Source organism: Bombus huntii, chromosome 13 (genome assembly GCF_024542735.1).
Source record: "Bombus huntii isolate Logan2020A chromosome 13, iyBomHunt1.1, whole genome shotgun sequence".
Lineage (NCBI taxonomy): Eukaryota > Metazoa > Arthropoda > Insecta > Hymenoptera > Apidae > Bombus > Bombus huntii.
In genome coordinates, this window is record NC_066250.1 from 4,833,331 (window position 1) to 4,853,508 (window position 20,178).

The following is a 20,178-nucleotide window of genomic DNA, read 5'->3' on the forward strand; positions in this document are numbered from 1 at the left end:
TAAAAACTATCTGGCGAGTGTTCTTCGGCGGGTGCCCCTGGTGCGCGCCAGCCGCGGCGGAGTCGTCCGGCTGCACGGCGTTTGCTTTTCGAGACCGAAGTGAGTCAGTCAGTCAAGCGTCGACCATCGTCGGCATCGGACGCTCGTGGAATCTTTCCAAATTTTTCCACCACACGTCTACTCCGTAAACCATTCTTCCGTTCGTTATGAATATTTCGAAGATCGACGAAAAGATCGATCGATCGTGACCACGAGGTATTCTAATCGAAGACGATTCGATGGGGTTTGATCGTGGCTCTCGTTGATTTTGTTTTTCGCGATCGTTACACTAACACTGATCGGCAACGCGGTCCTTAACGATATCCTGACACATCAGAGTGCATGTTATAAATTTAGAATAAAATGTTGACACGGGACTTGTTGACTCTTGCGACGATGGTGTCCAGTCTAACTGTGGTCATTGGTGCTTCCATGGATCTTGATTCGAGGGACTACGAGGTGCTGGCCGATAACGAGGGAAAATCCGATGACAATGGTAAGGTTACATTTTCAGTGCATGATTTCATGGGAAAGTCAGGGTATACGGCCTGTGCCGTGGCTCGAAACGGCCGCGTCAACGGGTACACGTGGGTGGCGCCAGACACGGGGACGAAATCAATGAGAATAGTGGAATTGACGTTCTATTGTCGGGCGAGTCGAATTTTATACGAACGACAGTTACGTAGATCCGGAAGTTGTCCCGTATTCTTTGCTAATGCTAACTGTTGTGCTTCTGCGTGTCGTTTCATTGTCTTACGGTCAAAGTTTATTATTACACGTGGCCTTTGCACCTTGCACGTATTTTTCAATGAAAAACTATCGATCCTCGAATTGCATCGAGTGGATTCCTCGGAGGGCAAACTGTATCTTATCTGCGATCAATTCGAGCGATTTGTATCGATACACCGTACGTAATTAAAGTTGCGGCATGTACTATGCTTCCGGAACGAGATGGATCGATACGAATCATTGGAAATAATTAGGGGAGAAATGTAGCAATATTTTACAAAACATAGAGGAGCAAAGGGTAGCATTCGTGACGAGTCATTTTCCTAAACGAGGCGGCCAGGAAACTTTTCGACCGCTGCCATTCGACTTTGACACCGGAGTAATAAAAGTCGGGAAACGCCGCTCTCTAAATTAAGACCACTGAAGTCGCTGAAGTACATTAATTGGCTCGGCCTTTTCTGCATGTCCCATGACGCTTCGGGTTTGTACAATAACCCACGAAAATTCCCAACGCTTTGTCAAACTGTTTCGAGAACAAAGTTTCGCGGGAGTATCGTTCGAACGCGATACAGATCCGACATTAATAATCTGTGGAACAATGAGAGGCTCGATAGAGCGGGTTTTATCGTTGTCGAATGTAACCAGGGAAATAACAGAGGAGCACAGGATGCATGGTTGGAATCGTTTAAGCAAGTGTCCGGACGATAAAAAAAGAAACGCGAGATAAGAGGGAAACAGATGCAGACGCGGTATGCCAACGTCACACAGCGCAGCTACGGTAATTGCAAAATTGTACGTTCTCCGGAACGAAAGGGAAAAAAGGTTTGCGCTGGCATGTTTTAAACTCGTCTGCCGTTTTTTCGTGCCGCTCGGCGCAATTAAGGACGCGTGCAATTTCAACGTCTTATCGATGCACGTGAGTATTCGACCAAGTAAGAGAGGGAAGAAAGAGGAGCATCCTTTTCTCTGTGACACAGACAGGACGGTCTTGTTTTCTCGAAGGAAAGGTAAAATAAAAGAGCACATGCACCGAAGAGCCAGGTATCGGGAACGATGGAACGAAGGAAGTGGAATAGGAAGAATCGCGAGAGAAATTGAGTTGGATACGACGTCGAAATGGATGAGGAGAGAACAGACGGTAGAGAACGATAAAATCGTAGGAAAAAGGGAAGCACGGTGGTTTACTATCTCGTTGTGGTCCGGCTGGAATGATTCACGATCGATCGATAGATTTACGCGATCGACTGGCGCCTACGATACGATACGGAGTCCTGCGGGATCAGTCGCGACGTACGTGGCCAAGCTACACGAATTCCGGTCAAACTCGAGGCGCTTGCGAAATAATAAATATTTAAATTTTACCGTTCGTACGATACCGAGTTTAGAAAGACGATAAAGTATGTGTCGGGCGCCAGCTAGACGCGCGAATAGCAGAGTATATAATATAATGCCTATGTGCACGATAGCTTTACCTTCCGACACGCTTGTCTGCACGGTCCTCGTTTACGCAAGTATACCAGTATACCAGCGAGTCTCCATCCGTGCATCGTGAATCGCACGCGCATCATGGACAACGTGCCGAGAAACGTGCTTGTTTCTTGCGTATTAACGCTTTAAATGCGGCCACATTTTTACAAATCTCCTCCTTCGAACGCGAAACAGTGGCAAAACTAGGTACAATATCGTTTGTCGATGCGGACAGGCTCGCGAAGGTATAACTACGTTTGCGGAAATTTGTCCCGGACACGATACGTGTGTTATAGAAAATTCTACGACATATGGTACAAGTATGAGTACAAGTATTGGTAAAGTTTGAAAGAAATGTACGTGGATAAAAGTTTCAAGATATTCGTCGCAGAAATGAATTTCCCCTTAACTTGTAATTCCACGATTATCGAGATTTCTGTTTAGAAACGATCGGATTAACAGGTTGTTTCGCGAACAACGAAATAATAAGAATAGCGTCTGTTTCGAATCGGATGCTCATGGATAATCGTTTAACTTTTGTCTAGTCTGGCAGATATAATGAAAGAGAAGAGTCTTCTTATGCAACCAGACGATACAATAAATCACGGCTTATACAGATTTTGTATCTTTACGCGTTACCTAACTTCTTCTTCGTTGATTCTTCGATACTCCTACTCGACAAATCGTTCGAACAGCGTGTTTTTAATCTTCGAGTTTTCTGCTTGCACGCGTAGATCTGTTTATGCGCTCGCGAATCCTACGTACATATACAGAGAAAGAGATGGGATTCGGTTCACGGAACCATTTCGCTGACGTTATAGTTTCTCAGACACGCGGCACATCGCATTCTTCGTCCCGGGAAAAATGCCTTCTCCACTCTCCTCTTTCTCCATCTTTCTCAGTGTCTGTCTGTTCCCTGGACGCTCGACGATCGCGAAGAAGCCGTTAATCTAATGCATCCGACGAATCCGACCGTTTATCTGCAAGCTGTGTCGATCTTCTTCTTCTTCGAGGAATAACGATCATGCAGAATTTTATATTTATAGTGCACATAGATTAGAAAGTTGCACGCAGTTTTCCCAGAATCATTAACGCTGATTAGCTTTCGCGGTGTATCAGGAAACGCTCGAAGCCTCCGATCGATCAAAGAGACAATGCGTGTCGCTTTAACGACTGCACCCGGCGAGTCGTGCGCAGAAAACGTTGTATTTGCAAGGGTTCATTAAAAATTACGTAAATCGACGGGGTTCGAGTCTCTTATCTATGCGATACAAACAAGTTACGGAATTGTGATAATTCCCAGTTCGGTTCGTGCAGCCGGTTGCATATTTATAGACTAGCGAGGTCGATTTTACGATATGACTCATTCGTTTCGAATCCCAGACGTGCAATTGTCAGTTTTATAAATGTTATCGTTTGTGTGTTGGAACGGGAATCGAGCGAGAATCGTTTGAATCGTAAATCAATTGAAATTTCGAATTTACGCAACGATCATCCTTGATTCGAGCATTAGTCCGAATGATAGAAAGAAAAAGACACTTTTGCGCGCATCGTGCATTGAAAAAAATCAAATTATTGGTTTTAAGCGAACTTTTTGTTCATATTCACTGATAGAATGTAATGAACGACTGAATTTGTAATACAAATATATATTGAAATAAATAAAGGTATAAGCATATGCTGATCCAGATTCTCACTCTTACAGCGTTACAATACAATAGAAGAAGCTATGATAGGGAGCACGTTCATATATTTATAGCAAAGGACATTACCAAAAAGTCAACCTTGTAGCTACAAGAAACGCCAATAGAAATCTACTTATATCTCTTTTGTTTCTAGGCTTTGTAATCCAAAACACAATTTATATTCAAGGACACACTAATATGGACCTCTCCTTAGTTTTAATTTTTTGTTTCACTAAATTCTATTCTCTTCGTAACAGCGGTTTCCAGGTCACGAATGTACAAAAGTAAAGATGTAATGTTTTTCTTGAAGTAATTACTTCAACACTTTTGAAGCCAATTAAACTTGAAACTTTTATATTACGAGTTCTGGGTTTTCATGAGATCAAGAAACTGAGAATTTTGTAAAACGTGGAATCGATCGGTTTGACTTCTGACGAACTCGAATAATACTGAAAGTCGGCGACAAATAGAAGCGAGCGTTTCAAGTACGATTCAAAATATCTTGGCTACGGTGTTTACAAAAAATATTGGCGTATCTCCCTATCTTCCAATCGAGAATATTTTTTATCTATTTGTAGATTTCGTTTCTATAGCACCGAATTTTGCTGATCGTATGAGAATATCGCTAAACGATACGATATTTAATATATACTTCGACCTAATTAATCAGTATGTAAAGCTTTGTGTATCCGCTGTACGACGTTCCACGTTGTCTCTGTGAGAAGAAAAAGAGAAACCTGTTTTATCAAGAAACTTTAGACAACTTAAGAATTTTCTCGTAACTCTCTGTTAGTATGCAACTAAGAGCGATGTTTGATACAAACATTTCATTATTCGACAGAAATTCACGAATAGAAACGCTATGGAAGACTCGAGGTGTTAGTTCAATGGTGGAAAGAAGTCCAGGTTGAAGAAAGAAAAGATGCAAAATGTCGGAATGGTCGCGAAGCAACTACAAACTTCTGTCTCGAACGGAGCAACCGCGTCGAAAAATGCGAGCTCATCCGCGCGCCACCGACAAACGTAACGCATGCACGCACACGCGAGTACGGCCGGTGTTTCACGTGTTCACACTCGGCCGAGTTGCAGCTGGTGTTACGTGCGCTCGTCTACACACAGACGTACACAGAACCGGCACGGTGGCGCCTGTCGGCCACACAAATGTGCATGCGTGCGTGACGAGTTTATGCCTCTTTGTCTTCTACACGTCCACGCGTACGTAAATATACGGCGTGCACAGCTTTGTACATACACGTTTACCAATACGCGTGCACGTTGCGCCGCTATGCTCTTTCGAAGTGGTTTCGCGGGTATGGGTTCACCGTTGGTCTCGTTTCGATTCGATAAAGCGCACAAGAACTAACGAAGATATTTTATCCGAAGGATAACGACGAGAAAAATGGATAATCTTTCTGCCTCGATGGAATGTTTAGATATCTCGATGGAACGAGATGCCGAGAGAACTTTGCCATTTTTCGATTTCTACGTAAAAACGTAAAGAAAACATTTTGTCTTGGGAGTAACGATGGAAAAAGCGAATGATCTCGTTGGTAATTCTCGTGGCTCATCTCGATGCAACGAAAGTTTCTAAGAGAACATTCCTAGCCTCGTCTTCCCTTTGAACGGATCGCAGACGCTTGATGGCTATCTTATGTTTCGTATCTAGAAATCTGCGAGTGAACAGAGTACACGGAAGTGACGGTTGTCGCGTACAGCTTGGGATATTATTACGTGCACTGAGTAGAGATACACAGCACACAACTACGGATAAAAGTTAAGACATTTTTCTTGGCGCCCTCGCGCTCCATACGCGCCACCCACGTATCAACTGCTATCTGCTTCCGAATCGGGGACCGGGAGTTATTTACGGCCACTTCGCTATCGCTCGAATCGAATGCTTAAATTAAATTCGATCGGGTTACGCGTTTGGCGAAATGAAGAAAAAGACAAGTCGAGTCGCGTTATCCGGCGACTCGTGAAATCGTCGAAATCGGCAATGAAGAAGAGAAGAAAAAAAAAAAAAGAAAAAAGAACGAAAAGATAGCCAAGTCGATGATCGACAGGCGCGAACAGCGAGTAATTAACATCGATTTACTAAGAAATAACGATCGATTAATTGGAATCGCCGCCCCCGCTGTACCAACTCCATAAATTTAAGAAATGTCAACGGGAAGGAGAAAGTTTATTCGCAAGACGGTAAATTACTGGCGAGCGTGCACGATAATTCATTCACCCGCTCGTTTTTTCTCCGGTTGTTCGACTCTTCCGTTATTAATTAAATGTAGAGGGACATTAATCAAAGTAATCACGTTGGATCAGTTACGCCGCGAGGTAATGGTCGTACTTTCACCGGATGGTTCGCAATCATTGTCCACTGTCTGCCACGCTCGATTCCAAGTGGATACTTTAATGACTTTAATGACTTTCGTTGCGTAGCACACGAGAGGCAACATAGAATTTCCGTTCAAAGTTTCTTGATACCGCGAATATATTCCTATCGAGCTACTTCAATCCGACACACGCGAAGAATACTTCTCTCTTTCTCTCTCTCTCTCTCTCTGTCTCTCTCTCTCTCTCTCTCTCTGGTTATTTTACCTCCTCGAACTTGACCTCGTTAGCCACGAATACATAATATGCAAAAATGGCGCTCGTTACGGAGACGATGTTTGCTGTCTGAGAATTTAGCTCATTCTTCAAGCTGTCGAGACTTGCACGTACGACCACACACGTGGACAAATGTGTTCGAGACGTTGAATGGATAATGGCGCCTTAATTTTTCTTATTAAGTTAAAAAGAGCAATTTGAAATATCGAAAATGAAGATCGCATGAGATACAAGCGTGACAAGATCAATTTTTCTCTATTTTTGTAAACGTTGATAATTTGTCGTTGATACTTTTGAAATGTCTCGCAGAATGGAAGAGATACGATGGAAAAATCAAATAGTTTGTAAAATTTGTTGATTAAAATGTTCATTCATACATACATCATGATCATCTCAAATGTCATCTTCAAGTGTGAAACTGTTTTCTAATTAATTTCGTTTGAGGAAGCCAACGGATATGCGTGGGCATCGGGAAAAAAGTAGCAGCCGAGGGACAGATATAACTCGACTGCTTGAAACGCGTGTCCCGTCCTATCGAACTTGTTGTAATTCAACAATGGTACCAGTGCACCCTTACCATCCGTTGTCCGATGCACATGCGTGCGATAAATATGCGTCAAACGATACGCAGCGTGCATTACTGCGCTCGGAAATTCACACGAAGCTGTGTTATTGCAATAAGCCGGCAGAAGTTTGCAATTGAAATCAATCGTAATTTATGCGTCCGAGGAAGGAAAAGAAGGAAATCAAAAAACAAATATATATAGTCATTGCGAATGATCGCTATCTATAGTATAATATTTTATCGTGAGACGTGCATCAGGCGTGGTTAAACCTCTCGCACGTCACTAGACCTGGATTGGTAATGAATATTTTTCTTCTTTTTCCTATCGGTGGCGCCAAACAGCTATAATTCTCCGTTCTTCTCATCATAAATGCAAGACATATTGCGCCTCGAGTCACTGTCTGTACCACGATTCACGGCACGGTACAGCCAAGCCTCGGGCGATACTTACATTCAATCAAATCTTTCATTTTTCTATCTCTCGTTCGATTTCAAGATACCTGTGTGCAAATATCGATCCGTTCGATGATGTAACACCGATTCGATTATGCTTCGGTACGGACAGTGTGTCCCGGAAGCTTTCAATCTTCTGAAAACACCATCGACCCCATTTGCCCGACACTTTTCCTTTCCCCGTGCATTCCCGATCGGCCAATACCGCTCGATACTTTTGCCATGAACTCGCATTGAAAACGCTTGATATTCCGCGAGAGTATTTCGGAATTTGATTTGTTGACGAGACGCGTCGCGCACAAAAGAATTCCTCGAGTCGGTGGCGCCTAAAGAGCCATATAATCTTCGTATCAAACGATCGAAAATGCAAGACGGCGTTCATCGTCGAATAATATATCGTACGTAGACTACGAACATACGCGATACGCACAGCCGAGTTTATGCGTTTGTCACGCGGCCCGCATATAGCCGCGACCATTTCGTTCCCTATTTACTATCGGCTATCAATCAGAGGTGGGGAACTATGTATATTCGTGGCATTCGAATAGACGGCTGTCGGCCGGACCCGCGCGAGAGTTCGAGGCTGAGTCGCGCGCGTTATGTTAATTCGGTGCTTCGTATGCGCCATGATACCGCGTGCAGGCACGCACGCATGCGGCATGCATGCGTCCACTGCAACCGAAGATGCATCGAATTCAAATGAACGGGCTTAGCCGTTTCTGCGACCAACTGCGTTCGCTGCTTTTTCCTTCGGCTTTCACGTGTCTAATAATCGTGAAACTTTCGGAGGAATGTTTGCTACGCGAATAACGACGGGGCAATTTATCTTTCACCGTTGTCACAGGTTTCAAGTGGGTTATTCTCTGCGATGCAAATGCGATAATACAAGCGTATCGCATAGGAAACAGGAAATCTCAATGCCTGAACGTCCACGTTACACGGAGATCATAAAGGAAAACACGAGAAGTTACATCTTCTACTTTTTACGGCAAAGTTGCTCGATTTAGTACGTTCTCAATCAGTCTCGTATTACTTCACAGCTGAGCAGACGCCTTTTCACCATAAAACTTCGTCGACCTAAGAGCACGTTGCTATTCAGAAGTAGGGCACCTACCGTCGTCGTATAAAATTTTGCAATTGATCTAAATTACCGAGGGAACGGTTAGTCGACCAGAATTTTACGTTTATGTACGATTACGATGCAGAATACGTGGCAAAAATTGACTGAAATTATTTCGCGCTAATATATTAGGTAAATTATAATAATTGTGTCATACATTAAAATTCACCCGTTTAATTAAGAAGCGACGTTGAAATAAATAAATCGACAAAAATATCCTGTTTTTCTTCGTATAAAATGGCACCTTCATGTGGGTAGTATGATGAGCATAGGTTCGTATGACGAAGAACGACTTGAGTGATTACGGTACCCAGCCATCGCTCGAAGGTTAACTAATTACCTAAAACCAGGAGCGTATCCATTAATCGTGCAATCGGTAAATAGCTTGCGTTATCCAGACAGAGTCGATAAAGCGTTTTGTTTCGAGCGGACGGCTGCACGTATCGTTTGTCGAGATAACGCAAATTATTCAAATGACTGAGTCACGGTAAATAACGTAATTACCTATTTTTCGTTTTAATATTAGCAATGAACGTAAGTGTTAACCGCTATGCTATCCTATCGCTGTGTAAATATTTGCGCGATGCATTTGTCACACATACATCTAAGATATCTCTATTTTGCACATTCCATCGGTGGTACCTACACAAAGGGAACGGAATTCAACGAGAGTAACTCGTTCGAGGAACTGGAATTAACATTTACCATAAGCGAACCAGTTATTTCCATCCTTGGATAATGTCACGCGTTGAAGACGGATCGAAATCTCTCACTTTGCCTCGGGTCATTTCAAGCATCAAAATCACGTGTTTCCGACACTCGTACAGATCGCCATTAACGGCACGCTCAGTCTTGATCAATTAGCTTAGTTGCAACCTTCCTCCTTCGGCACAAGACTTCTTGCCGCTTGTCGTCGTTCGTGACCGCGTTCGAAACGAACGCGTGGATCGTCAGTGAATCGACAAACTCTAGAAACACTCAATTTCCGCAAACCTAATTAATCGAAATCGATACCTCCGAGTGTTCTCAAGTTTGAGTAGAAATTCATCGAATAGTAAGATTTCTGGCGACGATTCTTTACCGGTGAGTTTTCACGACATTACGACAAACGTGACGTTATGTTCGTCACCTGTGACCTTTCGAATGCTTATGCGTTCGTGGTAAGCTCGAAAGTAGAAAAATACACAGAATGTGCAGCGTAGAAAATATGTAAAAAAATGTCTAAAACATCGTTAAAATATTTAATAGGTGAAACAAATCTCCGATCGATAGAAATACGAAATTGCATAAACAACCGTCTATTAGTGTATTAGTAACTCACTAAAGTATAATATTCTATAAACGCAATATGGGACGTGAAAAGGTTAATTACAGCAGATGGTTATCTTCTCTTTATCGATCAACCGATATTAAAAGCATAAAGCTGTCGCAATTCCTCTATGAAATATATTAGACGCTAAACACGCGACGCGTAAAAACGTTAAACAAGTCTTGGATGCATTTTTATCGCTGCACACAGAATGTGGTTATGCGGGATATATTTTTTTTTTTTTTTATCTTGCACGCACGATTGCTATTTCCTTTTCTCGAGTTATTTGCTGCCAAATTACGCTCGATGGAGGACACGTCGCTCGTGGCTACAATTCCCTTGCACGTTATACGTACTATACCACTGGTGAACATTCTTTCAATCATGTATGTCGATCACGTTACATCATTAATACGCTCGGCTTGGTTTTATAAAAATTACTTCTCAATGAACTTCGTTCACATAAATGATATAATAATATCCATTCATCAAAGTTTCGATTAAATTTTCATACTTTCGTCCATGCAATTTCATTCAGAAATCATAACTCAGCCTCACAGCCATTTTTCTTTCCGTCTTCTAATTGAAATCTCCGTATGGACGAGCGTATCTCCTTACCTTTCGTACGTAGTCATTGAGTCGTTTAAGTATACGACTAATTTTCTTACTGTATTCTAGACTATCAAAAGATCCGGCCAAATTTTGGGATACTCGTCGAAGCTTCTACCATATGGTATATAATCAATATATTAATTCATTCTAATTTCAATCGATGTGTAATCAATTAATAAGTCGAATAGAAGGTTGTTGAAAGAAAGAAAAAATTAAAATTAACCAGAGAAATTCACGAGCGAAATTTCGCTCAGATAGATGACTCATATCGCCTACAGGGATTACATTTAAATGATATAGTTAGCGTTATAGGAATTTTATTACGCTATCCAATTAAGATATGGTACCTAATATTAATTAACGTATAATTAACGTAGTTATTGTAATTTATTCATAAATCGCTTCGTTTAACGCGCAGCAGGCGAAGCCGCATTATTAATGGGACCTTTATTTCGTCTTAAAAGGTAGCAAAAACCGAAGCAATTATGCCCGTGGTATCGAAAGGGCACCATCTTTGCTACTTAATTAATGCATTTGTTCGGGCGCCGATAATAATAGGAAAAAATGGCAGCCGTTCACTCAAGCGGACATGTAGATACGATCGGAACACGTAGGTTCCGCTTTACCGGATAATTATTCAAATTAAGCAAGCAGCTTGCTTTAGCAATTACAGAAATTACAGAGAATGGCCGGCTTCGCAAAACTTTTGATAGCCTCGTCTCAACAACTTTTCATAATGCATTCGTCGTCGTTTTTCCAACGTATAATTAAGCTATTCCTTTTAAAGCGTAATGGCGTACGAGTTTCGGGCAGAAATAAATTTACCGAATATCATCGATAATAATCGGTGCAATTTCGCACAAAAATGTAAATCGTCGTCGTTTGCATACTCCAGGCAATAATCGGCGTACGATCGGGCAATTATCGCGCTGCTCGACTGTTAAATAACATTAAAGATCGTTTCTACATAGCAGCCAACGAGCGCTCTACGCATTAACTATGCTTAATAGCGTATTCCTACTCCGCTGTAATTACAATGAGCCTCTATATATAGCGGACGCCGTGACAGATTTGCAGAATCAATGTCAACGATTCCAAGGAGACATCTCTATAAATACTTGCCTCCTCGAATCTACCTGTATGCACAGGTGGTAATACAAATCCACTTCCACTCAGTCACCCAATTGTACATCGTGATTTAACGCAGGCACGAATTTATCGATCGTTGCCATTTTCGTGTCAATGGAATGTTAATTCTCAACCTCGTTACCTTCTTGGCGATTACTCCTACATTGAAACTGGCCAATCTCTCTCTCGGTGTCTTATCATTCTTTGAATACAGAAGAAGAAGAAGAAGACATTGCGTGCTACTCGCAAAAATGGACTCGCACGAATGGAGCAAAGGAGAGCGCACGCACGCGCCAGTTGTCACGCGACTTGTTGCAACTGAATTTTTGCACGCTTCTTACGATTACGAATCCAACAGGCGAACGTTTCTGACGCGTAACGGAAGCCGTAAAAGGAAATATACGAAGAAAACTGGTGGAAAGAAAACATGATACTCGTTCTCGCTATGATAATTAAAAGGCGGAATTACATAAGTAAAAATAGTCGTGGATGGGATAAAGAGGAAAGTCTTTTATGCTCGATACATATCTCGATCGTGTTACGTTCATCGGCAACACGTTGTCTAACAACTTCAATGACTGCTCTCCGGCTCTTTATATCGTGCGCTTTCAAACGAGATTTTCCGCCCTCTTCCTCGCGATGTTCAGGATTCCATGCGTTTCATGGAAACACTGCTCGTCGTGTATTCATCAAGACGTGGCGTGTAACAACCGAGACGAAAGATTAAAAAAGGAAAGAAAACCATTGAAAAGTCCCCGTCGACTCTCCCTGAACCGCGTACACGCACGTGAGCACCTAACATACGTGCCATGTGAAACAAATTGCTCGAAGGACGGAAAGCTAGGAAACCGCGCACGAGAACGTAGAGTTATGACGATAGGCGAACCGTCGTCGTTGCTTTCTTTTCTGCTTGCTAACGATTAACGCGGTAGGTAATGTACCTTTGGGTCGCGGTTCCTTATTAGTTCCGACGTTCTTTTTTACTTATACAGAAAAATACTATTTCGATTTCCAAAGCTCATTTTACGTCGCAAGATATCCAAACAAGGCACTGTTGCTCTTCGAAGAGCGATACCTCGAGAAACCTCTTATTACAACTAAATCAACCTTGTGTTGCGGTTTACTTTGTAGATGTATAGGTGATACACACCTTAAACCATGTGTTTACGGGCTACCGATGCAATTAGACGTATGTGCAAATAGCAATTTGCTCGTGTTCTCGCAACGTTTCCCGATTGTTCCGATTGATCGCCACTCGGCCGAGATCTCGCGATACGGTTCTCTGATCATTGGCCGTAATCGTAAGAGGAACGCAACGACGCGTGTTGTTATACTACTATAAACACCGACACGTAAATACCGATGTAAAACCTGGTTATTAGACTTGAATGCAGGTGTAATTAACCGATGGGACAAATAAGGAGATGCGTTCCACGTAATTATTAGTGCGTCCTTAGGGGACGTAAAAACCTGTTAAAAGCTCGGCTACCACATTCCTCGGGATTTTTTATGTGACGTTACCCTAATCGACTTTTTTCACCTGCGGATTATGTTAACGTAATTGTAGACGCTCGCTCACCAGACGAGGTGCGCTTGTTGGAACGTTGAAGGTTTCACTTCCTCCTGGCTTGCGAAGAGGAAGACCTGTTCCGAACGATTGAACTGCACTTCCTTCAGGGTGGCCCATGGACTCTTTGTTCTTCTAGTAAATCATTGGATACTTGAGCGATCAGGATAAAACGTCCGGCTACTTGGGTGATCACAACTACCAACGAAAAACTTTTTTCAACGACCTGGCCTATTCTACTCCTTGAAATTGCATTTTTTTTTTCATTAGAAATGTTTCTGTTTTAAACAATCAATGGCTGTTCTAGTCGTTTAATTGTCTAATAAATTTTATCGAAACGAATAAAAAATAGAAATGTATAAATCGTTTTATAGAAACTTATAAACGAAAAGATTATAACAGCTCGTAAACGAAACTTACAAATCTGGATCAATGAAACAAAATAATCGTTGAAAAAATAAATATATGGAATGGCGCAGAGATTACTTTGTTAAACGTACGATATTTTGACGAATTTACATGCGATTCGAGTTTTAGTGCAGCGTAAAGCGACATTTAATAACGCGATGTGTTCCATGTATACCATGTTTCGAATTCTTTGATAACAGGTGCCTTCGACGTTATTTTGGTGAACTATCGATGTTCAACGAATTTGTGTTTTATATAATATAGCTCGGTGCATAGTTTGATTACGATTAATCAACGACTGCTGTATCGACACGCAAGCCAATTTCTACTAGCGATCCGTGCTATTTACTCAGCCAACGCACTTAAAGAACCATCGTTATATGTAGTCAGCGCTGTTCAATTGCACTTCAGCCGTACGCACGAGCGAACGAACGAACGAACGAACGAACGAGGAAGAAAAACATAAGAGGACATTATTCCAAAGGGGCGTGACAAGCTATCGTGAGAGTGTACTTTTATCCAACACCCAATGGCACGCTATAAAATTTCGATTCGGAGCATCGGTATTCTGCAGCGTCGTAACGCGAAAATGGCACAATTTCCTTTACGGCGCACGAACAAATTTTTAACGAGCAACATTGTAAACGATACTTCTACTCTTTCTGTTCTTCGTTCCACTCCAAGATCTCTCTTCAAAGTGATTCTCTGCATAACTATTCTACTTTTCTCGATTAAAACGATTTAGCCAGCGTTTCTTCATTTTTCGAGATATCGCGCGTTGATTTCCGTATTGGAAGGAGAATATGAAGAATCTCGAGAGCCAAGAGTGAAAAATTAGAAGGGTAACAGCGTTCTTTACGTGAGAACGTTGGGTATGGAAAAAATACTAGAAATCCAAAGGACTCGTTTCGTTTTATCGGATTACGTTTGCGTTATTCGAAAGGGGAGCGCCGGAGCAGCGATAATTAAAGGTGGTTCTTGTACCCGGCGAAACAAAACGAGCAAGTATTATCATAAAAGGTCCGCGATCCACGCATGTAATTTGGAGCAATTTGGCAATTGCATGTAATTGATGAGGATGCCTTTTACTTGACGATGCCCGCACCGCGTCCACGCAGTCGAGTTAAGTAGGGCTAATCACTGGTTTGCCTCTCTCGAAAACATCAAGAACCTGCCTTCTAGCGCCGAAATACCAAGGCTTGCGTAGACCAGCACGCACACGAGCTCATGACAAGACAGTGGGTTATAGTCTAAAATACATATACCTGGCCTCTGGAATGGCAGGACCCAGAGGGACCCTCCTCCTACTTCCCAGAAATAAGGGCCTCCAGGTCCCTATTGTTCTTGCTAATTGCCACCCCGTCCTTTGCTTGGTTCGCTGCGTTGCCTTGCCCTCTTCTTTAATGGCCAGGTACTCCGGGGATGATAGTTACGGGTCCCAACGCAAATACCAGCTTCGTACATACCCTTTGTGAAACGAAAATTAGCCGAAAGCCGGAGATACCCTTGGCCGGGGACAATTTTTTGACCCATGTATCCGTTACAAGAGAACTGCCTGCGGCTGGAAGCTTCGATCAGAGATCTCGGACGGTTTATACCTCTTCTGTATAATTTCAGCATAGAAAGTTCACGGGAATACAGTTTTTATTTGTATCGAGACTTACCGGCCCTTTGTCTTCGCCTCAAACGTTACAAGTCTCTGCGCGAATTTCGTGTCTCGGTTAGTCGATAGTCTGCAGCGAATTCAATTTGACTTTATTACTTCTATTCGATTTACGAATCTTTATTCGGCCCATTAGGCCCCATAAATTTCTTCGTTCGCGTTCGTGATACAATCGGTGAAATTAGTACCGCCGATGGCGAGCCAGCTAACGAAACGACCAAGTAAAGCTTCGTCTTATTTAATTGACTCAAACCGATCTGCACGTACAGAGGGGCACTTCCATGTCCGAAGATCGTATCGTCGATTTACATGGTGATTTAAAGTCTCGCGTCCACGGTAGAGTTACCTTCGTGGTAATTTAATTTTCTTGTACACTTGTCTCCTAATCGACCAACAGATCCACAATGTACACCGAAATGGAACGATTTGTTATGTATATTCGCGATTATATTTACACCTTTAATAAAATGATGATAATTACTTGTACACGATACGCGTGACTGTCAGTTTTACTACGACTACGCCTGTACAGATATCGATCGACGACGATCAATTGCTTATATCGTACATTCCAATCATCCTATACCAAACTTATTGCATACAAAGGTCCTAACAATTTTTCTCGTCTGCCAAAAAATAATCTTCGTAGATTTTTACGAGAGCCAACATCGATCGAGGTTTATGAAAGTTTTAGGAAATCGTCCAAACAGCTTCAAAACAAAGACGTAAACCTCGTGTAACTCGCATTTCCTTTACTATCTTCAAAAATCATCTGGTTATATCGGGATAGCGACTGAGAATTGAAAAAATAACAATTTTATCGTTCCGCTTGTCTCTTAAATTGTTCTGACCTAATACCGGTCTGATCTGGTCGACGAAAGAAAGGCAGGGAAACTTTTCGACTTTCAAAGAGACGTAAAGTTTCGTCGAAGAAGATTACGACACCTGAGAAAGCGGACACTCGTGAAATTGATTTGGCTCGTGTCATCGTCGATAAAGAACTTAAACAGCCCTTTCTTCCATTCGACGCGGAATCCGGTCCCGGCTCGCATCTCCATGGTAGGAAGCGAAGAACTTCTCAACACCACGAAAAGCAAAAGTTTTATTGAGCTCCGGGTTCCTGACCAGTCGTCCGCCTGAGAAAAGAGGAAGGGAGAAGAACCGGCCTATTATGCGGGTGCACTTGTCGTGCATTCGGCGAACCGCTTTGCATCGTTGCCCCTGCCCACAGAAATTGCTTCACCCCGTTACTCCCCATTGTATTATATGGCTGTTTCGCGTAACCTTGTAATACTCTTGTACTCTGTACTCGACGAAATATGTTCTGTACAGCATTGTGGTTTTAATCTGTTTGTGCATCTACGAAAAATATTTCAAGATCATTAACCGAGACAGCGTTCCAATCAGACCCGAGACGCAAAGTTGCTTGGTAAGAAAATTAATTTCATTCTTAATATCGGACATAAAAAACTGCTAAGGATATCTTTGTTCTTTTCTCTCTCTCTCTCTCTCTCACACACACACACACACACACACACAACATGAAATCTCCTCGAGAGGAGAAAAAGTTTAATCGGTACCTTGTTCTTGGCCAGTCATCCTTCTTAAAAAGGAAAAAAGGAGAAGTTCAAACCCATTAAACGGATGCACAGTTGTCTTTTGAGATTATATATAACGCTGCCATGGCATGCGCGTACCTTGATGATCCAGGACCATTCAGCGTGGTCAAAATATCCACGCAGCTGCAATAAAACCTATCGTAGACCTCCTGGAGAGAGACACGGGGCCGTCTTTCGTTGCAAGTCAATGAAGAGTCAACTAAATTTGGTGCGGTACCTGGCCCCGTTTAATGGGTACCATTAGTTACAGCTTTTATCGGTTGTCCACTGTCCTGATCCCGCCAGTATTCTCATAGTTAAAATCTCCGTGAAAGAAACATCCATATACTTTAACTTAACGACCCAATTAGATGCTTTCTACTAATCGCTACTAATCTCAACGATTAGCATATCTGTCGTCTGTATTGAGGCATAGCTTCATGAAAATCTTTCATATTGTTTTATTTCAAATACCAATTCGAAAATTCCTATCAAACATACAGCGACTAACCACAGTATTCGAACACCTATAAAAACCATTTGTGTGTGTTATACGAAACATTTTAAAACTTCACTAAGATACCCAACTTCACTAAGACCCAACCATGGTGATCAATTTATCCTGAACATTAATTTTTTAGCGTTTTATAGTAATAATTTACAGTAAAGGCCTTATAGCTCTTATATCTATATGCAATTTCAGATTGATTTCAAATTTTTCCAAAATAAGCATGACAGTCGTGTCTCGTTAAATGTTTTATATAACGCACGAAAAAAGAATATGTATAATATGTTTTATGTATAATATGTAAAAAGAATATGTTTGATAAATCTTCATTGAACTTAGCCATCGTTATGGTACAACCAAGGTATGGTTTATTAACACGAGTATGGATACTACAGATCTGACAGTCAACCGCGGCGATTAGACACTCGCGACACTAGTGATAATGGTCTTAGGTTCGATAACGAATCCGCGGTCAATGGGATGATAGATGCCCATGCTCACAAAATCTAAGTCGGACTCTATGTTAAAACGTGGAATATCCACCGAGCGTACAGACACTAAGTCACTCGCTAATACGACCTCACGAGAGAATGACACGAGATCATCGGATTCGTCGAGGATAGCCTTCGTTCAGAAATTTGGGACAAAGACTGCTTGTCCGTTTAAAGAAACTTAATTAACAAAATCCTAAGGTTTATAGCGGGTCCTCAGGCTAGCTGAACTTGTGCTGTGTAGGTGCATCGACATCTTGTAATCATTTTGCCCGAAGGAACCGTTGAAATGTTTACTGTCGAGTACCTCTGCGGGTATTTCTTTTAATGAGGGCCATACTACCACTCCACACCTTTGTTTGACGAAGCGCCCGCCCTGTTGGCCGCGGCTACGTTCGGCGATTGATTTTCGCCTTGAGCCCAAGCTTATTGTCACAAATCGCAAATAAGTACAATTGGGTAGAATGACGGCAAATTGTTTAATTACAGCTGTAGACTTTAATTACAATTTTATGGATTTTGCCGAAGTTCCAGAGCGAAGGCCCGGTGTCCTTTCATCTCCGACATATATATATTTTCTATGACAAATGTTCAAATACTCTCGCATGCCGCTATAAATCCCAATAATTGAGAAACCATCGTGGAAGAGTTTCAGCTGTTACTGCAAAGGTATCCACCGATGGGAGATATCGAAGGAAGCCAATAAAAGGTGTACCAAATTTGTTCAGTATCCGATCCCATTCATCGCGGATCGCTTCTTAACCTTCTTCCTGTGGATCGATCCGACGACCTGCGTATTCGAATACCACGAAGACAGCGTGCCAGCTCGACGAAAGTTCTCACGAATCTTTCGGGGAACTCTCCGAGGACCGGTCCCTCTGTTCTCGTCCTCCTTCTTTCCTTTACTTTCTCCATCCTCCTCCTTTCCTTCCTCTTCTTCTTCTCTTCGGTGACCACTCCTTTCGGCGTCGATGAGGAACCTTTCGTTCTCGAGGACCTTTTTGTTTTCGCATAACTCCGTAGGTTCATAGCCCACTCGCGGTCAGGGCACGAACAGGTGTCCCGCGGTGGATCGCAGGACGTGACTCGTTTCACCAACCTTTCTTCTTTCTTTCCTTTTGTTTCTTGTCGTTTTAAAAACCGTTTATAATTCCCACCGCTACCTTAATACTCCCGCCGCTCGTTCCAGCCATTTCTGGCTTGGATCGCGTGTCCTCCAATCTGTCGATCCTTGCAGCGAATTATCGTCGAGACGTGGATGGAAGCGAGTTAGGTAATAACTGTTACACGTGTTACGGCACATAGTAGAAGGGAAAAGAGATTCTTACGCGAGGAAGAAACGCTGATTTTTTATCCTTTCGACCCGACATCGTTTAACCCTTCGATGATGTAACAAAACGACGAAGAATTCAGGATGATTGGACTTAGAAAATCGACGCATTAACGATACTGCAAATTTATGCATAAACGTCTTGAAACTCCAAAGGTGTCTTTCTTTGTTAATTTGGCAGTGAAATTGTGATACAAAAATTCGAGAAACCCAGTATAGTTAAGCATTGTGAACATTTACTATAGAATTTACTTCTGGCTGACTTTTGTGCAACTATTTCGTACTCGAATTTTACTATCGAACATTTGTAGGAATTTTCTATGTCGCTTTGGATAGATTTAAATAGGTTCGGTGACCGCAGAGATCGTTTCGAATTCCGTAGCATCTTGCCATGTTAGCAGTGAAAGATCGTTCGTTCGACAGGCCCGGTAGACCTGCTGCCGATGAGGCACGCACAAAAGACGATGTGTACCATTGCCAAGATTGAGAAACGATGAAACGACCCCTTTTCTCGCGAGCCATTCGTCTTCCATGCACGCGAACCCATACACGGTCACCGGGAGTTGTAATCTTGGCTGTATCGTAATCCCTGATTGTTATCTCGATATGTCTGTTCTTTTTTCTTCCCCGTAGCGACAATGATCCTGTAGCGTAATGATAACTTTCTTCCGCCATGGCAGAAACAACACGAATTCGTAACCATGGGTGTGCTCCTGTGAAATTCAACGCTGCTATGGTGACATTTGGCCACCAACGCGCTTCATGTCCCAGTAGAATACTAATTGCGGCAATTTAGAACGATGGACGTTACTAATTAGAAATTAAGATAACCGAGTCACTCTGTGTTTAACAATTACCTCATAACGCGGTTACCGGAATGAACAATTGAGAACAGCGATAAA

At 42.3% G+C, this 20,178-nt stretch overlaps 1 protein-coding gene across 1 annotated transcript in view; it reads left to right on the top strand.

The window, feature by feature from the left end:
* Positions 1–20,178, top strand: part of LOC126872275 (BMP and activin membrane-bound inhibitor homolog) — a 26,771-nt gene continuing 6,593 nt past the window's right edge. The window contains exon 1 of the mRNA XM_050632003.1: positions 1–535. Within this exon, the coding sequence (XP_050487960.1) occupies positions 403–535 (133 nt within the window). The 5' untranslated portion in view covers positions 1–402. The remainder of the gene's footprint in view (positions 536–20,178) is intronic.